General features: G+C 44.6%; 2 protein-coding genes across 7 annotated transcripts in view; one reads left to right on the forward strand and one right to left on the reverse strand.

The window, feature by feature from the left end:
- Positions 1-5,718, forward strand: part of prokr1a (prokineticin receptor 1a) — a 7,070-nt gene extending 1,352 nt beyond the window's left edge. The window contains exons 3-4 of the mRNA XM_017457219.3: positions 96-650; positions 3,900-5,718. Of these exons, the coding sequence (XP_017312708.1) occupies positions 184-650; positions 3,900-4,617 (1,185 nt within the window). The 5' untranslated portion in view covers positions 96-183 and the 3' untranslated portion in view covers positions 4,618-5,718. The remainder of the gene's footprint in view (positions 1-95; positions 651-3,899) is intronic.
- Positions 5,472-25,746, reverse strand: aplf (aprataxin and PNKP like factor). 6 transcript variants are annotated; one of them, XM_017457215.3, is made up of 11 exons: positions 25,616-25,746; positions 25,258-25,360; positions 23,796-23,867; positions 21,001-21,161; positions 18,262-18,454; positions 13,601-13,730; positions 10,651-10,868; positions 10,095-10,342; positions 8,714-8,839; positions 8,003-8,049; positions 5,472-6,220 (listed from the first exon to the last, which is right to left on the reverse strand). In XM_017457215.3, exons 2-11 carry the CDS (start codon positions 25,357-25,359, stop codon positions 6,018-6,020), a joined length of 1,500 nt encoding a protein of 499 aa, XP_017312704.1. In that variant the 5' UTR covers position 25,360; positions 25,616-25,746; the 3' UTR covers positions 5,472-6,017. The 6 variants fall into 6 exon arrangements, with proteins under 6 accessions (XP_017312704.1, XP_017312703.2, XP_017312702.2 ...); XM_017457214.3 differs by having other exon boundaries at positions 8,003-8,045; positions 25,701-25,738; XM_017457213.3 differs by having other exon boundaries at positions 10,095-10,339; positions 25,701-25,736.

Below are 25,746 nucleotides of genomic sequence, written 5' to 3' on the forward strand. Positions count from 1 at the left end.
AAAAAAGCACACAGGCTGAAATTCCTTTATGCCATACAGACTACTGTGAGAAATGAGTTTCTTTCTTCTGTTTGTTTTTTTTTTTCTTTCCCCAGAGAGTAATGCACATCTAGAGAACAAAGAGAAGGGAGAGAGTAACGCAGCGAATGTCCCTTGATCCATGAAGCACACTAAGGGTAAACGATGGGAGAAAGGAACTACACTTTGCTGGCAGTGACGTGGACTCAAGGTCAGCTGTCACAGAACCCACAGGAGCCTCACATGGCAAGCTATGACATTACATTGGATTACGACATTCCCGTGGACCAGATTCCGGACACGACTCAGGGAAGAGCCTTTTTCATCTCGACCATCATCATCGCCATCGTTCTGGTGTGCATCATGCTCGTCTGTGGCATCGGGAACTGCGTCTTCATCGTCACGTTAGTGCGTTACAAAAAACTCCGCAATATCACCAACCTGCTCATCGCAAACCTAGCGGTGTCGGACTTCCTGGTGGCGGTCGTGTGCTGCCCGTTCCTGGTGGATTACTATGTCGTTAAGCAACTCTCCTGGGACCATGGGATTTTCCTGTGCATTTCGATCAACTACCTGAGGACAGTGTCTCTCTACGTGTCCACCAACGCCTTGCTGGCCATTGCTGTAGACAGGTGAGTGTTTGGATCCTTGGAAATCCTTTAATCCACGAGCAGGTACAGTACCCCTCACCGGTTTGGACATACCCGCTCTTCATCTTTAGGTGTCAGTTTTGTACTATTTTAGAAGAATCGTCACGAATTCCCTCTCTCGGAACTCACGTGTTTTCGTTTCTGTTATAGTCTCGTCTCTGCTCCGGCCCTGTCGTTGTGTTGTTGACTACCTTAATGTGTTCACCTGTCCCGTGTTAAGCCTTTGACACCTTTCTCTGTCTATGGCGCTTTATGGTCTTAACCATTGCACTCTACTTCCTGGTTTAGACTCTCAACTGTTTTCCCGATTGCTGATATAAGGATGACCCGAACCGATATTCGGACTCGCCGAAATAAATCAACCGAACGTTGTGACCTGCCTACGGTAACTTCACGTTACGATAATCACGAAGACGTCGACATGTGTGGGATTTGCCGTGACCAGGAAAAGTGTTAAATAATAACTTTTCATGGGTTTAAGTTAGAGTCGGAATTCTTCACGGTGTTCCCGATGAAGCTTAGACCCTGATGGAGACCTTTCTTAAACTGTTTCACCCCTTCTCCTCATTTGTAAATTAAACAATTCAATTTTAAGTAGAAAACTACTTATTAAAAATGATTTATAATTCTGAAACGAATGTGTGCATGGGCATTGAGTTCACTACTTACACGTCTTAGAAACACAACCATAAGCTTCTAAAATATATATATATATATATATATATATATATATATATATATGTCTTTTTAAGATGAGGAAAAGAATGTAAACATGTCCAGTCTCATGTGTCCAAATGTTTTGACTGCTAGCGTAACTCATTCCCTATCAGCAGATTTAAGTTCCGTGCTCGGGCTCTTGTGGTTCTTGCTCGGCAATGTGTTCCGATTATTTTCCGCTTTCGGATGAAAGCGTCTGCCAAATGAATAAATGGCAAACTATAAAGATGATTTTACACCATACAGGTCCACGGGGGTCCGTGAAGCGTATCCAGGGCTCAGGAGTAAAACAAACTCTCGAACGTTCGATAGGAAATACCCCAAATACTATCATTTCGTTCTTGAGTCTTTAATATTAGAATAGTTGGACTATAGTATGTTCAATAAATTAATCTGTACTGAGGTGCGCCTGTGGATTATTTATTTATTTGTTTATTTTTACACTTACTGGGTCCCTGGATGCAAAAAAAAAAAAAAAAAAAAAAAAAGCCCCCGTGATTTAAATCATTTGTTCAAATGCCTGTTCTGTTCAGAAAGTACTATGTGTAAAATATGTGGGGGAAGAAAAAAAAGAACCTCTCTTGAAAGTTCACTCAGATTTTAGAAATGAAATGTGGGGACAGTGGTGGTTGGCGGTCAAGGCTCTGGGTGACTGATCAGAAGGTCAGGGGTTCAAGCCCCAGCACTGCCAAGCTGCCACTGTTGGGCCCTTGAGCAAGGCCCTTAACCCTCTCTGCTCCAGGGGGCGCTGTATCACAGCTGACCCTGCAGTCTGACCCCAACTTGAGCAAGGCCCTTAACCTTCTCTGCTCCAGGGGGCGCTGTATCACGGCTGACCCTGCGCTCTGACCCCAACTTGAGCAAGGCCCTTAACCCTCTCTGCTCCAGGGGGCGCTGTATCACGGCTGACCCTGCACTCTGACCCCAGCTTCCTAGGGTATGCGACGAAAAGAATTTCACTGTGCTGTAACGTATACGTGATCGATAAAGGCTCATTATGAAATCGACAGGACGGGACAGTGTTTTTCATGCTACTCCTTCCTACCCAAAACGCACGCTACGGAGAGATACCGGTTACACGCACGTCCGGTTGGTGTCCTGATGGTCTCCGATTCTGCCTTGGCCACACATCCATGATCGCTGCTCACACTCGTGGCTCACGACTGTTAACGCTCCAGAGAAGAATCAGGAACAGAGGACGTGAATTTCACACGCAGTGGAGAAGAATTGTTATTTATTTATTTATTTTTTAAAAATGACGACTGTGTAGAATACAGACGGGAACCGAGTCCGAGTTTTATATCATTTGAGACGGATGATGCCGTAGTAAGAAGGACATCTCCTGTAGACTCTCGTTGCCCATTTCTTTCAGTCTTGCATGTTCCCTAGCGTAACTGCACAATTGTGCTCGTGTTTATTGTGTGTTACGCTTACTCCACGTCCTTGGGTTAGTCGTTTTTATTTGTTTCTGTGTGCGGGTTTTGAGTTTTTCCCAGCCTGCTTTGGATAATGATTATGAATAGATCCATGTCTGTCTCAGGCTTGATTCATGTTAGGGATAAAGATCCTTGGAGACGCTTAAATAAAGAGAGTTTACATTCTCACAGATTATTATTATTATTATTATTATTATTATTATTATTATTACTTTCTTCTTCTACGTGCATCCGTGCGTCTCACGACACGCCACCTCATCTTAAAACTAGGTTTAACCGAAGACGATTATGTTCCCGTTTGTCGGATCCTGAAGCGGAAAGACAGTACGGCCAAGTAGGTGTGGCCAGATTGGAGGAATTCTATCAACACTGTGGAGTGGAGCGGAGAGGAAAACTGACGTTTTGGCCATGTTGAATATATAAGGGCCAGGGTGTTTGCTTCATGGGTGAGATGGTAATGAATCACTGCTGCCACATGGGACTCGATACACGAAAGGAGGAACGTTCCTAAATGTCAAACAGGTTCCGACGTCATTCATCGCTGAGCCAAGAATCGATTTTGTGATTGCTTGCAAGTGTGCTCCGCCTGCATGTTTGACGTTTCCTTCAGTTCATTTGTCAAACATTGCGCAGAGTTCACCGAGTGTAGCCCGTTTGTCGCCATGCACGATGACCACCGCGTTTCGGACATGTGTTCGGCGTCGGTACGGGCGTATCAGGTGCTGCTGAACACCTTAGTGTCACTCCTGGGTTAAGGTACAATAAAACAAACAAAAATCTCCAGACAGAAAGCAACCCTGAGAAAGACTCAGCACTGCTACTGCACGTGATACACTCGTACCAGGATGGATCCAGCACCCGAATAACATCTTCTCAGTAGTGGTTCTATGACGATTATGGTTAATATTCTCATTGTCTTTAATGCCTGTTTTCATAAAAGCTTCTGTAGATGAGATGGTCCATGTTCTGTAATAAGGAATTCTAAAAGAACCCACAGATGCTTCATGTTGGTCCAAACACAATAAGAGCATCGGTGTAGAGAAGACGATCTCACCCGGCTTCTGTGTGTTTTTCCTAGATACCTGGCCATCGTGCATCCTCTGAAGCCGAGAATGAAGTACCAGACGGCCTACTGGCTCATCTTCGGAGTCTGGATCTTCCCGGTCCTCATCTCCGTCCCATCGGCCTACTTCGCCACGGAGCACGAGTACCCTCAGGGCGCTGTCGCGCACGGCAGCAAGATCTTCTGCGCGCAGATCTGGTCAGCAGACCAGCAGCTTCTCTACCGCTCTTACTTCGTCTTCATTCTGGTCGTGGAGTTCGTAGGACCCGTGGCCGTCATGGCATCGTGCTATGCTCGGATCTCACGTGAACTCTGGTTCAAGAACTTTCCAGGGTTTCCGACCGAGCAGCTCGAGCGGCGTTTGCAGCGTAGGCGACGCACCGTCGTCGCTCTGATTTCCGTCCTCGTGGCTTACGTGCTTTGCTGGGCGCCGTATTACGGCTTTGCGCTCCTGCGGGATTTCTACCCGTCGGTGATTACGCGAGAGCGCAATTCGCTGGTCGCGTTCTACATCATCGAATGCATCGCCATGAGCAACGGGGTCATCAACACGCTGTGCTTCGTGAGCGTGAGGAACAACGCTGCGAAGTGTCTCAAGAAGGCCAGACGTGCGCGGTGGCACGTCGTGTCGAGGAACGCCGCCGTCGCCGGTGTGAAGATGGTGGTCGAGGGCGATATGAGGACTTCTTCGCTCAAAGTGACGGAGGACGTGGAATGTACACGAATAAGATGAAGAGATGAAAGGTCTGGAGGAGGAGGACGAGGACAGAGCTCCTGGTGGGACCCGATCAAATCAACTCCTTAACATTAAACGAGAGAGAATTCACATAAGGCTACTCAAAGATCGGATACCTCCGCCTTGAGATAGATGATAAATAAAACGAATAAATACAGGATCTACACTCTTTAAAAAATGCTTTCTTTTTTATAAAGTTCGACATCCACGAAAGCAGAGTATTTCCAGTGGTCAGGACGAACGCAAGTAAAAACTTACCTCCCAGGAAATGCCAACTCACCGAAGGGGAAAGGACACCAGGCGTGAGAAAAACGCACATTTGCGTCTGGTAGCGGTTACTCTGGCTTTGTGTGACTTCTGAAGCATTCGACTTTCCTCGGAAGCGAGAAGTCGGATCATTTTTGACCTACAAAAAGTGTGTGTGTGTGTGTGTGTGTGTACTTCTTTGGTTAGCAACAAGCTAGCCAGCTAACTGTTATGAGTGATGTACATCTACCGCTTCAAATCCGTGAACTGTAACCTCAGCGTTATAGCGTCGATAAGCTAATATGTCCGTACGTTGTTCCCGGATGGGAACTCCGAGTAAAGGGGGCGCTTTCTTGGAGATCAGAAACGATGAGGTTTCACTTTGTGAACCAAAAGAAGATTCAGGGGGAAAAAAATCGTTCTTGTTTTTTGTTTTTTTTTTCCTCTTTCTGTTTGCTAGGATGTTCAAAATCATTTGCTACAGCGTATTTTATAGTTTCTACCGGTAGTAGGATTTTAGTTTATATATTGATGTAAATTTTATTATTATTATTATTATTATTATTATTATTACGCTGTCAAATAACATACAGGTACACCGTGAACATTGTTGGGATGAAAGTTTACTAAAAGAGCACGGAGTAAGAACGTTCGTTTAAATAAAAGCTTTTGCAACATAACGGGAAAGTAACGCTAAGCATACAGAAGAGTGTTAGGCAACGATGTTCCTACTGTGAAATTGTGAACTTTAAGGCTACAGATTTCTTCAGTATTGAGTAATGACTCCAGAGAGACTGGTGTAAACATTCAGGGAAAAAAAAAACAACAAAAAAACCAACAACAACAGTCAGGCGAAGTGCCAGGTTAAGTTTATCCCTGTGTCTGAGTCATTCCAGAGTCCAGATGCTGCACAGACTGACCTAAAACACAAATGTCCATCCTGCAAGACCTCTGCTCGTATTTACTCAGGCTGTGTGGGGCTGGAAATCTGGAAGCGCTTTGGGAAAATACATTCGAAGGTTGGGGTGCCTTCCTGTTCCTGCAGATCCACCACACCACACCACACCTCTACCCCAACGCAGATCATCAGCATCTTCCCATCACCCATTCGATTAGCTTGGAATCCAACTGAAGAACGTTGGGTTCTCCGGTTATTTCTTCCTCTGGAGAAAGGCTTCGGCCTCCTTCTTCAGCCGTTTAACGTCCTCTTTCCCGTCGTCCTCCGACTCGGGAACGTAGTCGGAATCCTCGTCCACGGCGTCTTCCTCGCTGTCGTCATTAACGAAGCTGTTCTCATACTGGTCTTCGTCTTGTTCTTCACCATCGTCATCGTCATCCGGTGCGGTCGTCTTTGCTGTACAATGAAAGTTTAATGGAGGTGAATCTGACATATTAGACCCGAGAACACAGATCAGTCATGGACGATCAGTCATAGCCATCTCAGGACTTCTTCCTGTGACGTAAGTCTACCTGTAAAAGTAGGAGGAGTTTCTAATAGGCACGGGTAATGGAATACTACCCCGAATTCAAACCGTAATAAAAGCCGGGAGATAAACGCGAGTGACGTTTGTCGCGCTGCGTTCTGATGAAGGCTGAAGTGAAATAATTGGGCAGGGCTAGCAAAACATCCCTTTTTTTCCCCCTAGACGACGCATCTTAAAGCGGCAGTCAGTAACGTTGCGGAGTGTTTCCAGACCAGTACAAGTCAAATATTTCTGTATTACAGATTTGCTGGATTATAATATTGATGATTTGACATCAAGGTGTTTGGGTTTTTTTGTTTTTTTTTCTCCATCAATGTTTGGTGTTTCTTTTTTATTTTTTTTTTGGTCAGGAGTGAAAACGTTGTGCATTCACGAACGTTCCTATATAAACTTCTAAACCTGTGCCATACTGTATATAAATCACGCGCACATTTCCTTCAGACGAATGAACCAAAACGTCTTCTCCAATGTTAAACACGGTTAAAGGAAGGTCGACCGAGCTCGGCAGCTCTGTTCTGGCTCGGGAGGCGGAGCTAATTTCAGGCCCAGAAAAAAAAAGAAGTCGTCAAGCCTAAAATGAATAAAACCTTCCAATCCCACCCGACGTCACGTAACAGATCCAAGTTAAGATGAAATACGGCAGATTCGTGGCGTCTCCAGTCTCCCGTATCGTTCTCATCTTTCACGGTTTTGAGTCTCGTATCGATTAACATCGCAATTAACGCTAGCGGGTGATTCATTCAAATAACTCAATCAGGTCCTCTGGTACTTAACCAGCTTGGAAGAACTTTGTCATTTTCTCACGGGTTTGGACTTACAAAAAGACCTAGCCATGAACAGTTGTTTTTTTTATTTTTTTATTTTAAGGTGTGGTTTTCTGGCCCTGAAACGAGCTCCTCTCCGTACGCCGGAACAATGTCGCTCGGCCACACAGATTCGCAAGAGGGGGAAATGAAGACGACGTACTCGTCGGTGTTTTGGTCGCGACGACGATTCGCCTCGCTCAATCCGACGGAGGGTGTTAAAAAAAAAAAAAAAAAAAAAAAAAAATACAAACGGCCCCTTTAATAAAAAAAAAACGATCAGAAAACGTCGCACGGATTGTTTGTGATTCGATACGAACGTTCTAGAAGGCTGCTGTCGGGATTGTCCAGCGCACCCCGAGTCTTGGCGTGTATTCAGAGTCTTCTGTATGGAGTATCTGAAGCGAGTTCATTTTGTCCATTTCAAAGGGAAGCGAGTAAACTAGGTGGGTGTGAATAACAGAATAACAGAGGCGAGTAATTACAACAAGTGGCTTCTCAGATCCTTGCGTGTAAAAGCTGCCCAATCTATATCCTTTTATTCGGCGCGTCTCGAGCGGACAGCCAAGCGGGAGAGTCACAAAAAAAAAAGAAAAGATACGGAAAACTGCGTCATTGCGGCCCTTCCTTATCCCCTCTCCTCCGTTTCGGTCAATTCCGTCTGTCGTCGTTGCGCGTTCGCAGACGTAGTTTGGCGAGCGCCCTAGAAAACGATCTGGTCCGAGCTGGCCGCGTATCTAATCCGTATTAAATGGGAGGGTTTAAAATTCAGCGGCGAGTCTGGCGTTCGTCACGACACGTCAGATTTTAACAAGGGCTACATTGAGATTCGGAGAGGAAAATACAAACCTGGAGGTTGAGTGTGTTTGTACTCTTTTTTGTGCAGTGGATTCTTTCTGGTGGAAAAGAAAAAAAAACACAAGCAAGTTTAAAGAATAAAAAAAATGTTTTAAGTTACAACTGGAAAAATATGTACAAGAGAAAAGCAGAAAAGTCTTGCAAGCAGAAATGTCTTTCTTGGACTCATGGAGTGTGTAATTTTGAGGTTTTTGATATGCGCCAACAGCGGTCTACCAGTCTGAGTAGTGTTTTAGTAGCTGGTCAGACTAATATACATATATATAAATATATATATATTCATTTTCTTGAAAAAAAAAAAAAAAAACATTCAAGAAACGAATCGTTTTTCAAAACAGTTGGCTGGAAAACTTCAGCTTGGCAATGACAAGCGACTACGCCTTACATCACGCCGTTAGCCTGCGCCAGGACGCCATGCGCGGAGTTCAAATTCAACCCAAAATGCGTTTTCTCGCTCGGTATTTCAACAATCGTGCGGTCCGTTGGCTCCGCCCCTTCCACCGTGTCGACAGGCTGAGAGATCCGAGAGCCGAGCGGTCCAGGATTAACAGTGCGCATTTGAGACATGGCTACTTTCTTCCTCAAAGGCAACGTGGTTTTAGTGAAATCATTCGGAATCATGAAGGAAGAAAAACTTCTGCTAGTAAAGCGTTAAGGTCTTAACGAGACCCGGGCGGAAAACATCACGTTAACCGAAGCCACCTGTAGCAGTCGGTGCCGTACGGACACTCCGGCCGATCGTCGTCTTCGCCGTCCTCGTCGTCCTGCTCGTCCTCGTAGTCGCCGTCGCCGGGGTGACTGCACTCCTGAAAATGGATCGGGTTTTTCCTGGAGGAAGAACATGAACGCTTTTCTGACTGTCCGATTGGTTTAAGCCGACGATATTGTTGCTAAGCAACCGGGAAACCGGGTTGACACGGGGAACACACACATGCCAGGTAATCACTAAGCGATAAGCTAACACGCATCCGTTAAAGCTTCTGTGCAAACGCCGTAAAATGCCGAGTGACCGTGGAAATAAGACGAAACTGTCCGAAACATCGACGTTTACCTCGGATACGGTGGGAGTCTCCCAAAAAAAAAAAAAAAGACTTGATTTCAGTCACGTTACTGAAATCAGTAAAAAAGACTCTCATACCATATAAGGAAAGTCAACAATGCCTCACAACCCGCGAGGGAAATCTGGACTCCCAAATTTAGTAGTTAATGTGGAATCTCTTTAAACAAAACGACCCGAAAGTACAGTTCAAGAAAAATAAATCAAGACCATGAAACGCCACGTGACGTAACCTCAGGCTCGACGGACGCTCGTTTCGTGGTGAAATACGAGCTGTGAAAGTTGTATTTCACTGATCTTGGCTCGGAGAGCGGGATCCTTTCGACAGCAATACAAGTCTAAACGATCGTGTGTAATAAACGAAGCCTACCAGGGCTGTTAAAGAGCGAGGTTAAATGGTCGAACGAGCATCACAATGAACACACACTCTCTCTCTCTCTCTCGCTTTCTCCCCCTCTGCTAGCTAGGATGATCTGTGGGAAGATTTTAAGTTGCTCTGGGACACTGGGTCCAGTGCGGTACAGCGAAAGAAAATAAGTTTGCTTTACCGAGAGACGTCTGGGGAGATTAATCATCGTAAACCGATACGTCGCGTGCACGTTCAAGCCTGAAGAATTACTTAAAGGATGAAAGATTAATGCGGGATTCACCACGGACTCGTCCAGAAACTGCGAAGCGCTCTCGGCTCGTTAACGGTCGGCCATAAAACAGTCGATCGTGGACATTTAAAAAAAAAAATAAAAAAAATTTTTAAAAAAGAGTGCGGCAGGTCAACAGTAGACCCTATTCATCTTTGGTGACAGTTTATATTTCATTTCTCCTATTTTAACCAAAAATAAAAAATAAATAAAAAATTTGAAAGAAAGCCATAAAATGGTCTTATCTTAAAACTGGAGGAAATAAGCAACATCAAACAAATCATTATTAAATCGCTCGAGATGCTGCTCGGGGGCTGGATTTCACATGGAGAATACTTCTGAAATAAATAAATAAATAAATGAATAAGTATTTGGTTTGGATTAGTACCTGTAACAGGAGGTGCCATAGGGACACGGCGTCCTGCGCTGCACTTTAGCCTTCTGCTGCACGCCTGTCTGGGAGTTTTCGCCGCCTTCCCGCATTAAGGTTGAGCCTCCAGCTTTGGACCTCTGACTGTCTTCGGCTCTCTTACTTTCGTTCACATTTTCCCCGTCATCTGTTTTCTGCGCCGCGTCGGCGTCTTCGTCCTCCGCTGGCCTCCTTCGGCTGGACTTTGGCACCGGAACCTGGTCCTGCTGAAAAGTGAATGATTTTATCACCTGGTGCCCAGAAGGATCACCGCGTAAAGACGTGGCACCACGAGGAAGCCGAGGCTCGCCGTCAACGAAGAGATCTCACACGCCAGTTCCCTAACGCTAACGTCATCTTTAACCCAGACAAAGACGCTGTGTCTTAAATCTTTATCTAAAACCTTGCGTTTTTAATATAGGAAATAAAACTCGAGACGTTTGTTGCTATAGCGTTATATGCCCTCGTACAAGCCGACTCAGTACAAGGTCGTTCATGAGATCCATCGATCCAGCGTTCCAGGTTCCGCGTGTACCTGGCTCTCCTCCGGGTCACTCCTCAGCCTCCTCGCTCTCTTTCTGGGGGCCTTGCTGCACCCTTCCTCCACATCCTCCTCCTCCTCCTCGACCCCTTTCTCCTCGTCCTCGTCTCCTGATAACGAAGGCGGCCTAGCCCGGGGTCGTTTGGGTCCTGCCGGGTGTTTGGATGAAGGCGTGTTCCGGACTGTGCGAGCTGGGGCTCGTTTCGCCGCGGCTGGACAAAAGACATAAATATCACATGAAGGCAAGCGCAAGGACGAAAAAAAAACAAACCCCAAACAAAAAGAGTCCAAATCTCTCACCGGTTCTAAATCAGAACCGGAAATTTACGCCAACGTGTACATTTTAACGCAGAGACGTATCGATCTGGACGGGGGTTTGGTTTTTTTTTTTAGATATTTAAACAGCAAAGAATACATTTTAAGGTAAGAGGCAGAACCATATGAGCATGTCTAACCTTGAGGCGAACCTGGACAGTTGAAGATGATATGATTGGGGGGCGGGTCTTCAACTGTCCAGTTTCCAGGTGGTGCAAGGACACCACAAAACCTTAATGTAAGAGCTTTTCTAGTAGAAGAATGGCGTATTCTTGACGGGATTACCTCAAGCCCCCGAACTCGAAAAGAACGATCGATCGACTCCTCGGGTCTGAGGAGAAAAGTAGCCATTTTGCAAAAGAGACTCGAGAGTCTCGGGACCGTGAGCAGAAGAAAGAGCGAGCAAGGTGGGGGAAAAAAAAAAAAAAAAAAAAAAAAAGGGAGGGGAAATAAATGGATAAAAATAAATAAATGGACGAGCTTTTTGAACATCTCTGTGCGAAGAAGAAACGTCGGCGGTCGCGGCCGCCGGCGCCGACACGCTGAGATTTTATCGGGCTGTAAAACAGCATGGGGTCTCCTTCAGTGAAGAGTTTCCACTGAACAGCGTTTATAGGAGAGGAAATGTCTCAAAAAGGCCACGGTGACATAAAAGGAAAGAGTAAAAAGATGTTACCACGCATACTGAAAAGCCACTTTTAAAAGTTCCAGGGAAGGTTTCGTCTTCTCGTATTATACTCACTCAGATCTTGTCATTTTCTATCATCATCATCATCATCAAATGATTAAAAAAAAAAGAGATTTAAAAAAAAAAAAAAAAAAAAAAAAAAAAAAAAAAAAAAAAGAGAAGACGTTTTGCCATTAAAGGAATGACATTTTCCAATCGGATCTCCGTCCACCGTGTCGTTAGCACGTTATCCGATGATCGCCGACGAGAATTTTAACACGAGACAAGAACAGAAATCTCTTGACGCAAAAGTCCCAGCTCTGAAAAGACAAACTGTCTAGCCTTAGAACTTCATTTAGAAGAAAAAAAAAAAAAAAACGACCTTTGACTCGAGTATTCATTGAAAAATATTTCTTCGTTTGCAATTTAACGCCATGCCAGCGATCGTGGCTGTTTTCATGGCGGGAAACAAAATATAAAGAATTTACAAAAGTTTTTAAAAAATAAAAAAATAAATAAATCCTAGCCTTAGAGGAGTTAGAGGAACCGAGGAACCCATCACAGTCCATTAAAATGTTCCTCAGAGACATCAGACTTAATCTTAAAATTAGGCTTAATCGGAAACGGGTGGAGACGATCCGGTCCCGGAGACGATCCGAGCGGACACGACGTTTATTTCTACCGGCTACGCGCCTGATTACATGACGTCTATTTATAATACGTTGATCTGCCGTTTTCGGACGCCGTAAGCGTTTATAATAACGACGTTGAGGTCTGAAGACGGAACGGGGCACGGTTTTTTAAGCTCTGAAGACGGAGGCTTCGTCAACAGCGGCACGTGCTCGCTCATCCACTGGAATCCCACAACGCCCCGGGACCCGACAAAAACGTTCTCAATCCTGTGCCTCCAAAGACCACAGTCCATTTCAATTTTCGACGAAAGCTGGGCGTTCGTCTTTAAGCGACGCCAGAGTCTGAAGAGATTCGAGCCTGCTATTATTATTAGGAAATTCCATTGTTGAGAAGTTGTGTTAAATAATGATCCCGCGTCAAAATAATAGCGTTGGCGTCTGCAGTCAGAATTTAAATATGGTTAGGAATCTGTATTCTACTTTTCCAATGGTTCACCACAAAAGCAGCTGACACATGAGCTCCAGATTTTGATCCATCTGTATATATATATATATATATATATATATTGGAGTGTATGACGGAAAGCTTCCCCGGCTACTTAACCCTTTTTTGTTTTTTTAAATCATTTTGTCTGAATAAATTCTGATCAGTTATCGGTATCGCTAGAATCCACGATGGGTCCACGTCTACTCGGTACCCCTGTAGACAAAAACAAAAAAAAGTGTCCCACAGGACCATTAAATGATCATCACAGCAGCTGAAACCTATCGCGTGTGAAATATCGCGCATGCTTCGTTAACTTCCGCGAATGTCACGGAATGAACAAAAGCATGGTTGTCATATGAACATGTTTTGAATTGTTTCAATTAATCCTGTGCTACATTCGAGCTAGCTCAGTAGCTGGCTAAGCTGGAAGACCTGACGAGGTCTTCCCCAATTGCGTATTTCTGAATATTCGTAGATTTCGGTATTTTTAAGGAGGCTGACGGTGTAGGTGTGCGCGCGCGTAGCTTTCTGACCGATAAGAAGCTTATTGAACAAAGTCAATGGTGTAAGAGTACCTAGCGTCTATTAGCATTAGCGAACAAAAAAATATCCGGGGAGGAGAACAGAGAATGCAAACTGACTAACTAAGTCACCGATCCCCTCCCCCGTAGCCGTCTGCTTCCCCGATCCCCTCCCGTTGAGACATCTCCCTCTCAAACTCAGGTTCTCGGACATGTCCCGCAGACAGCAGGCGACCGTGTACAAGACCCTGGACGCTGGGAAAAGGTCCACTGAGTGATCCGAGAGGTCGCTGGAGCGAACGCGGTGTTCTCTTATCGATACCTTTCGCTGGTGATGTGTTCAGGGCTGCAGGAGCGACGTCCATCATCCACGCGGGAAGAACTCGTTGTTTACGAGGAGTCAGAGAGTTAGGAGTGTCAGATTTACAAGAAGAGAGAGGATCGCCACCGACCTGCACACACACACACACACACACACACACACACAGAAATTCAAATCACTTCTGAAAACGATCCACTCCTTCAGATAAATACTTTGATGGCACTTTACTTAAGTGTGGTGGTTATAGAGCTACATTATACCTCCGTACACCTAGATATAAACCCCTGATCTCTACGACACAATAGTTTATTTAATTACAGTATCTAAGGCAAATCAGTGACACACTAATGACTCGTGTACATCTTCCGAGTAACGTGACGGGCTGTTCGTAACGCCTTAATGAGACGCCTGTGACACCACCTTCACAACATTAGGATGGTTAGACTCGGTCCTTAAATTAGAAAGCGTCATATGATGTCCTTGAACTCCCAGTATCGCCCTTACCTAAATAGTCCGGTAACACAGGCAGTGGTTATAGAGCGGCATGACACATTCATAAGCCTGTAACTAATGAGTTATGAACCCCCCCCATCCCCCCCCCCACCCCCCACCACCACCACCACCACCCCTTACCTTACCTTTAAATAAAAGAGTTTTATTTGACTACGGACAACATCAGTGGCATTCTAATGACGCTCTCGGGAACGGTTATATACGTTTTCCGGCCTATGAGTAAAGCGACCGATTAGAACGCCTTAACGGAGCTCCCACGACGGTCATTTTTGTCCGCAAATCACCGAGTCGAATGACGACCTCACACTGCGAGGGCCTTCTTTACCTGAATCGTATAGCGACACTTTGTTTAGACAGACATGGCGTTCATAGCGCTACATGAACCCTTTCTGGCAACCGATACCAACTTAGAAAACATTTCAAATGGTTTGTTTTAAAACAGGCATCAGCGCTCGTAAGGACCGGTTTGTCGAGTCGACGTAAGGCGGTTCTGACACATTATGGGCCGACTTAGTGCAACGGTAAGCTAGTGAGGTGACACGAGAGCAGCCTTACGACAAGAAAAATGTCACTTGATGGTAAAATGGACAAAAGGTGTCTCTTATGACATATGGAATGAGCCTTTATATCGACTTGACACTAAGACTGATGTCTAAATGAACAAAAGCAGTGTTTATGGCAGCTTACAGCTGTTGTTATAAGCTTTTATATATATAACTTGACGTCAAAATTGATGTCTAAATGACCAAAAGCAGTCTCTTATGACGGCTCACGTCCGTCGCTGTAAGCTTTTATATCGACTTCACGTTCAAATTTGACAAAAGCGGTCTCTTACGACAACTCACGACTCTTACTGACCGTTATTATAAGCCTTCGTAATCAACCGGATATTAAAACTGGTGTTTAAATGAGAAAAAGCAGTCTCTTATGACAACTCACGCCTGTTATAAGCCTTTCAACCTGACATCAAAGTAGATCGAAGGTGTCTTCTGACTTCTGTTGGAATTGAATCTTTTAGAATCAACCTGACGCCAAAATCCAGTTCTAAAAGAACCACAAAGCTTTTAGGAGAGCTGCCCGAGTTTGGAATAAGCCCTTATGAACGTATATGTAGGTTTACGTCAGTCGTCAGGAAAGGCTTAGATGGGTGTCGTGTAGCCTGCGTAGAAGTGTTTCTCAAGAGTTCTCGGGATGTTCAACAGGTAGCTTTCCACACACGTTCTACCGGAATCCATTTCCTACTCCCGCTTTAGCGGTGTTCGGGCTCCCCGATGTTTCATTCTTAAAAACCGCTACACGTTTGATCCTTTTATAATAAATCGCGTAGGGTTACACGTCGAAGCCGTGTAGGATTTCCAAGACGGCGAAAGCAGAGAACCCGTTCGGAAGCCTGTGTCGAAAAATAAAACACCGCTAAAGTTTTACCAATACACGTCTGTTCCGCCCCTTTTCCTTTTACTCGTATTTAAACCTCAAGCCCGGACATGACCCCGGTCACGCGTTCACTTTACATGATCTTTCATTCCGGTAGACTTTTCTATTCAACGGTCACTAATCTGTACGGTTTTTCATCTGCTGCTTGGGTAAACAAGCTGGGTGAAGGTTTTAAAGGCCGGAGGCTTGTAGCTATTCACAAGTCGGGCTCGTAAAACTTGAAATACTCGATATAGCTACATTCTTCCAGAGCTCGGCCGTCCAGAACGCATCCGTGTAAAGACGGATGTTTCATCGGAGTCAGATTTTCCTTTCTTGCACAATGTGCCAGCTTCTGGCTTGATTACATTTCTTAAATACTTCACATTTATGTCCTGCTTTAGCGCTGTTTCGGATGCCCAACATCTGGACTCGGTTTAATTCTAAAAAAAAAAAAAAAAAGAGACATTTCCAAGCGTTTCCAAGTCCTCTCGGTGCAAGTTTTCCGAATCGTAAGTTATCTCTCAGCAGAATGAGGACACTACTGTATATTTTCTGCTCTGTGAAAGTCTTTAATCGGATAATCTTTCATGCTCCGTACAGACTCTGATATTCTAACAGACTCTTCTCTCATTTTCTCTCTCTCGCTCTTTTCTTCCCTCTTTCCCGCCGATTACTCAGAGAGGTGGAAGGTTTATATCAGCGTGTGGGTGGGTAGGAGGTACGGCGGGTCTCTCTGCTGGGATTGAGGTTTGGACTATACTAGAATGGGGAATAATAGATAAACAATCTGGCTCCCCCACCCCCCCATCCGAGTTTGGTAAAACTATTACGTAGGCTCGGAAGAGGCATAAACGCCCCAAGATTGCTAGCTGAGATATCGATGAACATCACATTCACGTAAGCTCGAAGAGATTTTACGAGTGCTTGCGGGGGCGACATGAAAAAAAAAAAAAAAAGTATATATATATATATATATATATATATATATATATATATATATATATATATATATATATATATATATATATATATATATATATATATATATATATATATATCATACCGCGATACTGGAAGCCGTACTGACAATACAAGATACACATCATGATATCCCGTTTTACTGACAGTGAAAGGTTATTAAATACCCGTGTGGTGACATAAGGAGTTGGCGTAAGAGCCGCGCATGAAAATCATACCGTTCACCCTTATAAGCAAGTGTACCGGCTCTGGATGTTTAACACTCCTTCCAAGAAACTATATTCTACAGCTAGCAACAGTTATAAGCGTAAGACAGGTCAGGTGTAGGTGCGGTGCTGTATGTAAAGTGTTGCTACAAGAGCCGAACCTCAGAATGTCGCTTATTGCTCCTTTAAAAGGAAATGGATCTACTAGATACCCATTCCAGCCCTTATACAGTACATATTTAAACTACAGCCAAGGATGTACAGATATAGCCGTTATAACAGTAAGACCGGTCAGGAGCAGTGATGTGTAAAGAGTTCCCACGAGAGCTAAATATGATAATGTTGCTTATCGCACCTTTAAAAGAAAGTGTACAGGCTCGAGATATTTCACACTCCTTCCAGGCCACTATATTCCACAGCTAGCAACAGTTATAAGCATAATACAGGTCAGGTGTAGGTGAGGTGTTGCTATAAGAACTGAACATGTTGCTGGATTTTGCTTATTGCCGCTTTAAAAAGAATCGTACATGCTCTACGACGGCACGAAGGGGAGCGCGGTATTCCTTTCGTGCAACAGTTCTATTCAGAAGAAATTAATATGAAGTAACTGACATTTCAGACTCAATGTGGCCCAAATGTTTTTTGTTGATTTTTTTTGCTCCGTCAATGGAAATAGTTTCTGAAAAGAAGACACAGCTGGATACAGCATCGCCTGCTGCCATGGTAACGCAGAGACTGACTGACAGCCTGTAGTAAGTGTAGTAGCGGCTTTAACGTGACGAACCATTGCTAGAATTGGGTTTTTATGTAGCAAAACACACAAGTGGAACGGCGCTTGATCGAACTGTTGTATAAACGTTGCTCATTGCACATTTAAAGGGAATTAAAAACAGGCTCCTTCTATAGATCTAATTTACAGCTAGTGACGTATGATGTCACTTAGAACCACAAGAAAGGTCAGGTGTAGGTAATGTCTCAAGAGCTGCACTGCTAGCCAAACCCGACAATGTTGCTTATCGCACCTTTAAAGGACTTGAACAGGCTTTAGATACGCTACATGGCCGAAAGTATGTGGACACCTGACCATCACACCCATATATGGTTCTTCCCCAAACTGTTGCCATAAAGTTAGAAGCTCACAATTGTATAGAACGTCTCTGTATGCTGTAGCGTCACAATTTCCCCTCACCGGGACCCGACAGACCCGAACCGGTTCCGGCACGACGATGCACAAAGCGAGCTCCGTGAAGACATGCCGTGTTAAGCTTGGAAGAGCGCGAGTGTCCTGCACAGAGCCCTGACCTCAATCCCACTGAACACCTTCGGGATGAACTGGAACTGGAGCCTCCTCGACATCCCGATATCAGTGCCTGACCTCGACCTCACTAGCGCCCTCGTAGAACGTGCGAATGAACAGGAATCCCCGTAGCCACGCCCCAAAATCTAGTGGAAATCCTTCCCAGAAGAGTGGCGCTTATTATAAGTGTAAACATTTGGCCATACACCCGGTCACACCCTTTCCAGGTAACTATAGCGTTTAAACCCCACCTGTTTAGACGCGGCAGGGTCCGCTCTCGTTGTTGACTCGTAGACGAAAGACGGACTGTCCTTGGCCTGAGGAGTGTACGCTAATGTCTCCTCGCACGATCGGGAGGATTTAGAGTTCTGCTCCGTCTCCGACACCATCTCAATCTCCATCACCTCATCGTCCGCCTCCTCCTCCTCAAAACCCTGGCTGTTCCTGTTGTAATAAAGAAAAAATATGTGCTTTCTGAGATTCTTCTCCCTTAAATTTCACAACTTTTACAAAGCCCGTGACAAGCTTTTGGACTTGGGGGTTTTTATTATTTTATTTTTTTTTAACGGCATGATAATTCAATTAAGTAACGGTTTGCCAGGAACCTGCCAGGCAAAACAAATCTGTCCCCAGTTCTTCTGCGCTGTGCAGTTCAGCTTAGACAGGTGACAAAACAAATCGGATTTATTTCCCCATACCTTCAAACGTAATCAAACATGTCACTTTTGGCTCCTTTTTTTTTTTTTTCTCCTTTTTTAAAATCAGCAATGAAGCGAGGGAGGATGTTCAAATCAGCGAAGACATCGGACGCCCCGTGTAATCCCGATCCAAGACACGATATTTGTGTGACAGCAGAGAGTAATGAGAACTGGAGCGTCTTTTGTTTGCCGCGCGTATTCGATATCACGGTCCAATACGGACATGAGGCCCGCACAGCTTTGGGAAATCATCTGGAACCGTAGAGGGAGCATTTATGAGATATAACCCAGTAGATTTTCATCTTCTTATAAGAAAACAAACTCGCACAATGCAAATAGTTCACATTGCGAAATACTCCACTACTACGTGTAGGATAGAAATACAGTGGAACGGCCTGTCCTTAGAAAAATAAATAAATAATAATAAATCAGTCTGGATAAAATGCTGAACCTGAGATCATTTGGAATTTTCTTTTTATGTGGAATATGCCAGCAGGACAGAGGGATGTTATGGGGGTTTCGTCAGGAAAAAGCACATTTTCTAGCCAAATTTCCCAAGAAGTCTACAGAAGCTCTGAGCCCTGAGCAACGCTTTAATTCTCGCTCTTCCCGCACGGACGCTTTGTCTTTTAAACGCATGCCGGCGACAGCGTCGTGAATCACTTCCTCATGAATGCGCTACAGAACGAATTAGCATTTTTTTTATTTCTCCCCCCGTCAGCTGCGGGCCACATGGAAAAGCGCTGGCTGCGAGAATGACGATGAAGCCCGCGGGATCGATGATTAAACTAAACAAATCTTAAAAGGGCGTCCGGAGTGTTTTTGGTTTCGGTGGTAAACACGCGCTCGGGTTGTACTCGGTGTTTAAATTCGCGGAAAAAAAAAAATACAACTTTTGAAAACAATGTCCACCAGGAGCTGAGATAAGGGTGGTGTTCTTGGGCGGGAGGAGCGTAGGTCGGGGGGAGTTCTGCCCACCCTGGCCACCCCAAAAACTGATATTCGGCTATGAATTTTCAACAGAGGTGAGATTCCTGCCGACATCAGACTGTTGGTTCTTTTACACACAGTACGTCTTCGAACGTGGTATTTTGTCGCATCGGGACACTTCCGGCTTCAAAACGCACTCGAATCTAAACCATGTCTCGGTCAGCACCCGGGCTGTACCTTATGGACAGACACAGCATACTGGGCGACATGTAGTGCGACTGGGATTCTGTATTATACACCAGGGTATCTGCAGGTATCAGCACGTCAAATGTAATACTTTTTAATACCATATTCGAGATATTTCCAAATAAAAAAAAAAAGAAAAATACGTTGTCATGCTACACGATACATCAGCTATAACGGATTGTGTTCGTGCACATACGTGCGTCAAGTAAACGACACTGTAGCAGGGTAAACTTCTAGAGAAGGATATGGGAGACCAGAGCAAATCTCCTTTTTGCATTAGCATTTGCTCCAACAGTGAAAGGGGAAAAAATCCAGTATTTCTTTTCCGTGAATTTCCAAGAGAGGAAAAAAAAGAGAGAGAGAGAGAGAGAGAGAGAGAGAGAGAGAGAGAGAGAGAGAGAGAGAGAGAGAGTCGGCAGTCAGAAGAGAAAAAAAACGTAAACCCACTTAACGCAGTGTTTATCAGTTTTTTTTTGTAATTTAATGCCAGGGTAATGATGTAACAAGTAGTGCTATAAATGTATAGAAATTTTTCTAAACAAGAATGTTTATATACATATACGTTTTATATATTTTATATATATATATATATATAAATAAAAAATCTCATACAGAAGATTTCAGCAGAGCGCGAGTGCTTCTGTGACGCTCGTCCGCCGACATTAGGAAGGAGAAGGAGGACGGCGTGGGAATCTCAGCTACGAATACGGGCACCGCGAAGCTAAAATCGAAACGGAACCCGCTGACGGACGGAAAATATCCGATCGACTCGAGCTCACGCTGAAGAACGTTTACTTCGCGGGGTCACGCTGATCCATGACGTAAAGCAGAGCGTACGCCGTTGTGTTCGACCCCAAGTCTACCGTCAGAGGCTCTTCATATAACGGTACGTATACCGCGACACGAAGACGTCCGTTATAGAATGTTATCGGGATCTTGTACGATGTGGCAAAGTAATCATCTAAATCAATAAATAAATAAGTAAACAAATAAATAAATAAATAAGCGAGCGCTGCAAAGTCTTTTGGTCCAAAATGTTCAATTCCGCCGGAAGCCTGTCTACAAGTTAACGATTTAAGCCCAATCGCTCTGTGTGTATTTCACTGTGAGGGTCACCTGGGTGTTCTTTCCTCTGCGACAGCACGCACTCTGTAGATGTATTTCCCCGGGAGCAGGGAGAAGATGGAGCCGTCCTTCAGGCAGTGCCATCGGTCCTCCTCTAGCGGTCGCGGCGACGCGTCCGGAGACGTCTGAACGAAGCAGGGGTTCACGTGCGTCTGCAGTGGAAAGAGCGTGAGGCTGAACAGATCTCGGATGAACAGTGAACGTGTGCGCGTGTGTTCGTGTGTGTGTGTGTGTGTGTGTGGCCACCACCACTAGTGTGTAGCGTCCACCTGGACGATGATGCGACGGCAGCCATAGTGCTCCAGAGCCCCCACCACACACCAGCTATTAGTGTAGAGGAGAGGAGAGGAGAGTGATGTAGCCAGTGCAGACATGGGGATTATTATTATTATTATTATTATTATTATTATCACGGGGCCATGATAGAGAAGAGCCAATGGGGGAATTTCACCAGGACACCGGGGACAGCTCATATCGGATAACAAACAGAACCGGTTAAGCTTACGTCCGTTTCTCGACTAAATTAACCGACGCTGATCTTCTCAGGCAGACGCCAAGGTAAGTTTAGAAAGTAGCCGAATTAAATAAAAACATTCCCATGTCGCTTTGGGGGGAATATAAAAGGATGTTATAGGCAACAAAAAACCCAGTCGCCCCACCCAGATATCCGACCGGTTTTCCCAGACCGCCGCACGTCTTACATTACAGAGAGAAACCAATCAGAGCATATTAGGGATGTCATAAGACGTCGTTCTTCTCTCGACGCGTCTTTGACACCAGCGACGGATTAAAAGGACGTTTAAATCGGTCGTTTGCGTTTGCCAGCTGTTTCACGCCGTACTCTACCAGACGATCGTCTGATATGGCCCGGTGTAACAGCTGTGTGAGACCACACGGAGGAGCTATGACAGATCCCGTTGATATAATCGATCCCCATCACTCCTCGGACACGCAATACGGCGCCGTCTAGTGGGTCTTCCTGACACGCTGCTCTCCGTGTGGTGGTAATAACGTACACGTAGGCCGACGTGTTCGCTACAGATTGAAGCGTGCGCTGCAGCAGCCGGTGTTTATATTTGAAAATTACAGACGAAAAAAAAAAATCGACAATCGCTCGGAGAATCCGTCTGATCATCGTGCATGTGTGTATGTATAAATTTATACTTGTATATGGTACACACACGTATATTGTGTGTGTGTGTGTGTGTGTGTGTGTGTGTGTGTGTGTGTGTGTGTGTGTGTATTCATCGGCGCTCTGTAACCCGAGCTCATCATAGAGCTCGGCACGCTTCTGAGCTGCAAATGAAGTTCTTCTGCACGCCTGTGAAAACTGCAGATCATAACGGGGATGTCGGAGAAATGAGCAGCCGGAATCCATTGTGAGGAACGCACAGCCGTCACAGAGCTAAACAAACCGTCAGGACAAACGGTTCCCCGGCGCGATTGCCGAGCTAATGTAACAACGACAAAACAAGAAAACGCGATGTAAGATGAGAGAGGTCAAAATATTTACTGCGGTGGAGTCGTACACGCTGTTTACTGTAGAGTACACGGACCAAGTTACTGACTGACACACAGAGAGAGAGACAAATAAACATAGAGGGGGGGAGAGAGAGATGACTGACACACAGAGAGAGAGACAAATAAACATAGAGGGGGAGAGAGAGTGAGAAAGAGATGGATTGAGAGAGAGACACAGAAAAAGACAGAAAGGGAGACAGAGAGCGAGAGAGAGAGAGAGAGGGACAGATTGAGAGCGGCACAAAAAGAGAGGGAAACGGGAGCGAGAGAGGGAGAGAGAGAGAGAGAGAGCGATGCACAAAGAGATAGAAAAAGAGAGACGACTAGAGAGAGAGAGGCAAAGAAACAGCGAGAGGGAGATAGAGAGATACGGAGTGAAATCGACAAAGGGAGAGAGAGACAGAGAGAGCAATACAAAGAGAGATAGAAATACAGAGAGAGAGAGAGAGAGATACAGAGTGAAATAGAGAGAGAGAGAGATACAGAGTGAAATAGAAAAGGAAGAGTAAGAGGGAGAGAGAAAAAGAAAAAGAGAGAGAGAGTGCAATACAAAGAGAGAGACAGATAGAGAGAGATACAGAGTGAAATAGAAAAGGAAGAGTGAGAGAGAGAAAGAAACAGACAGAGAGAGATACAGAGTGAAACAGACAAAGGGAGAGAGAGAAAGAAACAGAGAGAGAGATACAGAGTGAAACAGACAAAGGGAGAGAGAGGCAGAGAGAGGAATACAAAGAGAGAGACAGAGATACAGAGAGAAACAGAGCGAGAGAGATACAGAGTGAAATAGAAAAGGAAGAGTAAGAGAGAGAGCACGAGAGAGAAAGAGAGAAATACAGAGAGAAACAGCAAAAGAGTGAGAGAGAGAGAGAGAGAAATACAGAGAGAAACAGCAAGTGAGTGAGAGAGAGAGAGAGAGAGAGAGAGAGAGAGAGAGAGAGAGAAATACAGAGAGAAACAGCAAAAGTGAGAGAGAGTGAGAGAGAGAGAGAGAGAAATACAGAGAGAAACAGCAAGTGAGTGAGAGAGAGAGAGAGAGAGAAATAGAGAGAGAAACAGCAAGTGAGTGAGAGAGAGCGAGAGAGAGAGAGCGCGATAGAGAGCGTGAGAGAGATAGACAGCAGGACATCAAAGACTTTTTGATGGTGCGTTTTGTTTGATGTGCGACCCTCTCGTGTGATCCCTCCATCACAGCATAATAAACAGCGCACAATAAAGTCAGCATCAGCACAGATGAGATTAGAGGAAAAGGGCCCTTCAGCACATACGGGTTTGAGTCGCAGCCGTCCGTCCACGTTCTCCAGAATGCCGTGGTTCCTGGACACTCGTTTATCGCTCACCTGTTCGAGGACAGACAGAAAGTCCATTCTCATACATACACTCACTTCTCATACATTACAAAGAAATCGTTTTTCAACACATTTCATAAACCAACACGTTGAAATGTCTGATGTTGAGATCAGTTTTGTTGAGATAAGTATGTCTCACAGTGTCAAAATAAAAATAAAAACCCCTTCATTAACATGTCTCACTATCCTCATCGCTTCAGTACAAAACAAAAAGAGCAAGGACATGTCTTGGGCGGGAAACATAAACTCTGTGGCAACTGTTGTTAGTACAAATATTGTTTCATTTTTGGGCAATAAACACATTTCCATCAGAATATGATGGTTTCGAGATATATACTCTATGGCCAAAAGTATGTGCACCTCTGGTCATAACATTCATATGCCCTTGTTGAACGTCCCATTCAAGATTTATTCCTTCTTTGCAGTTATAAAACGAACACATGTGTGTTCATTCAGTCAAGGCTCTGTGCAGGACACTCGAGTTCCTCCAGTCCAACCTGAACACACCATGTCTCCATGGAGCTCGCTTTGTGCACAGGGGCATCGTCGTCCTGGAACAGGTTCTTAGTTCCAGTGAAGGGAAATTGTAAAGCATACAGAGACATTGTGAGCTTCTAACACTGTGGAAGAACCACATAAGGGTGTGATGGTCAGAGGTGCACATACTTTTGGCCATACGGTGTATACCGCATGCATGATCTAATTCAGCATGAAGGCTGAATATTTGATACGTACATATCCTCATGATAAATGCGTAGAATCATTACAGATGATAGTAAATGTTCGGTCCATTACATTACCATTACACCACAGCCATTAGAGACCACTAGACTCTTGTCGTATTCTATTTAGGAAACCATCAGCCAGAACTCTTCACACTGTTAACGTTTAACTGTTACCATAATTGTTTTTGGGGAGAAATTTCTTGAGTAAAAACACTCGGTGGGCTCCGGTGGGTCCTGAGACACACCAGCGACATCTAGAGGACTGAGATTGCAATTACGACAGGAGAAAATGTTTTCTCGTGCAACTGAAAGTGAAAGTTTGATCCGGGATTCTGAAGTTACTCCTCAAACATTTCACCTGTGATGGTCATTTTCATTTCCCCAACCCTGAACATGGAGAAACCAACTCGTCCTGGATATTGTAGTGTTTACCCTGCTCTTCCACATCAACCTCAGCTCAGGAAGGAATGTTAAGGAGCTGATTAGTTTGATCAGGTGGTATTAGAGCAAGGTAAACACTAATATGTGTAAGGCAGGACAGAGGAATCTAGAGGACCAGGGTTGGGAGCCTGCGCCATAGAGATCAATGGCATATGTTTTACATTCTGTCAATGCACCATCTTGTAGTAATAAATAGACTGAAATAAACGTCTCACGCTCAGAAATGGTCCTCTCCCGATCACAGTGTCTCCGTGTGGCAGGTCAATGGGCTCTCCTCCTACTCCTCCGTCCACCTGCTCCAACTCAAAGCCTGGCATTCTGAGTAAGCGAGCAAATCAGACGCATTTATTTACTATAACACGTTTCAGACTTACACTGACAGACATTTATAACCCAGAACCAGAGATACAGAGATATAAATGCCAGTCTATGCAGTGATCTCTAAAAAGCATTCAGGTTAGTTAATTAATTAGATCCAGCATTCAAAACTTTTTTTTTTTTAATTATCTATAGGCAACTAAATAAACCTGGTATAAAAAAAGAAAGAAAAACAAAAGCAAACCTATGATCTACCTGCTCGATCAGCTTTGTACGTGTAAAAAAAAATCAAAACAACTAAAAAAAATATTCAGCAGCAAAATAATTCCATTATTCTTACACGTTTATGCAGGCACTTCCGGGTAGCGCAAGACACCTGCGCATGC

The sequence above is a fragment of the Ictalurus punctatus genome, chromosome 26, assembly GCF_001660625.3.
Source record: "Ictalurus punctatus breed USDA103 chromosome 26, Coco_2.0, whole genome shotgun sequence".
NCBI lineage: Eukaryota > Metazoa > Chordata > Actinopteri > Siluriformes > Ictaluridae > Ictalurus > Ictalurus punctatus.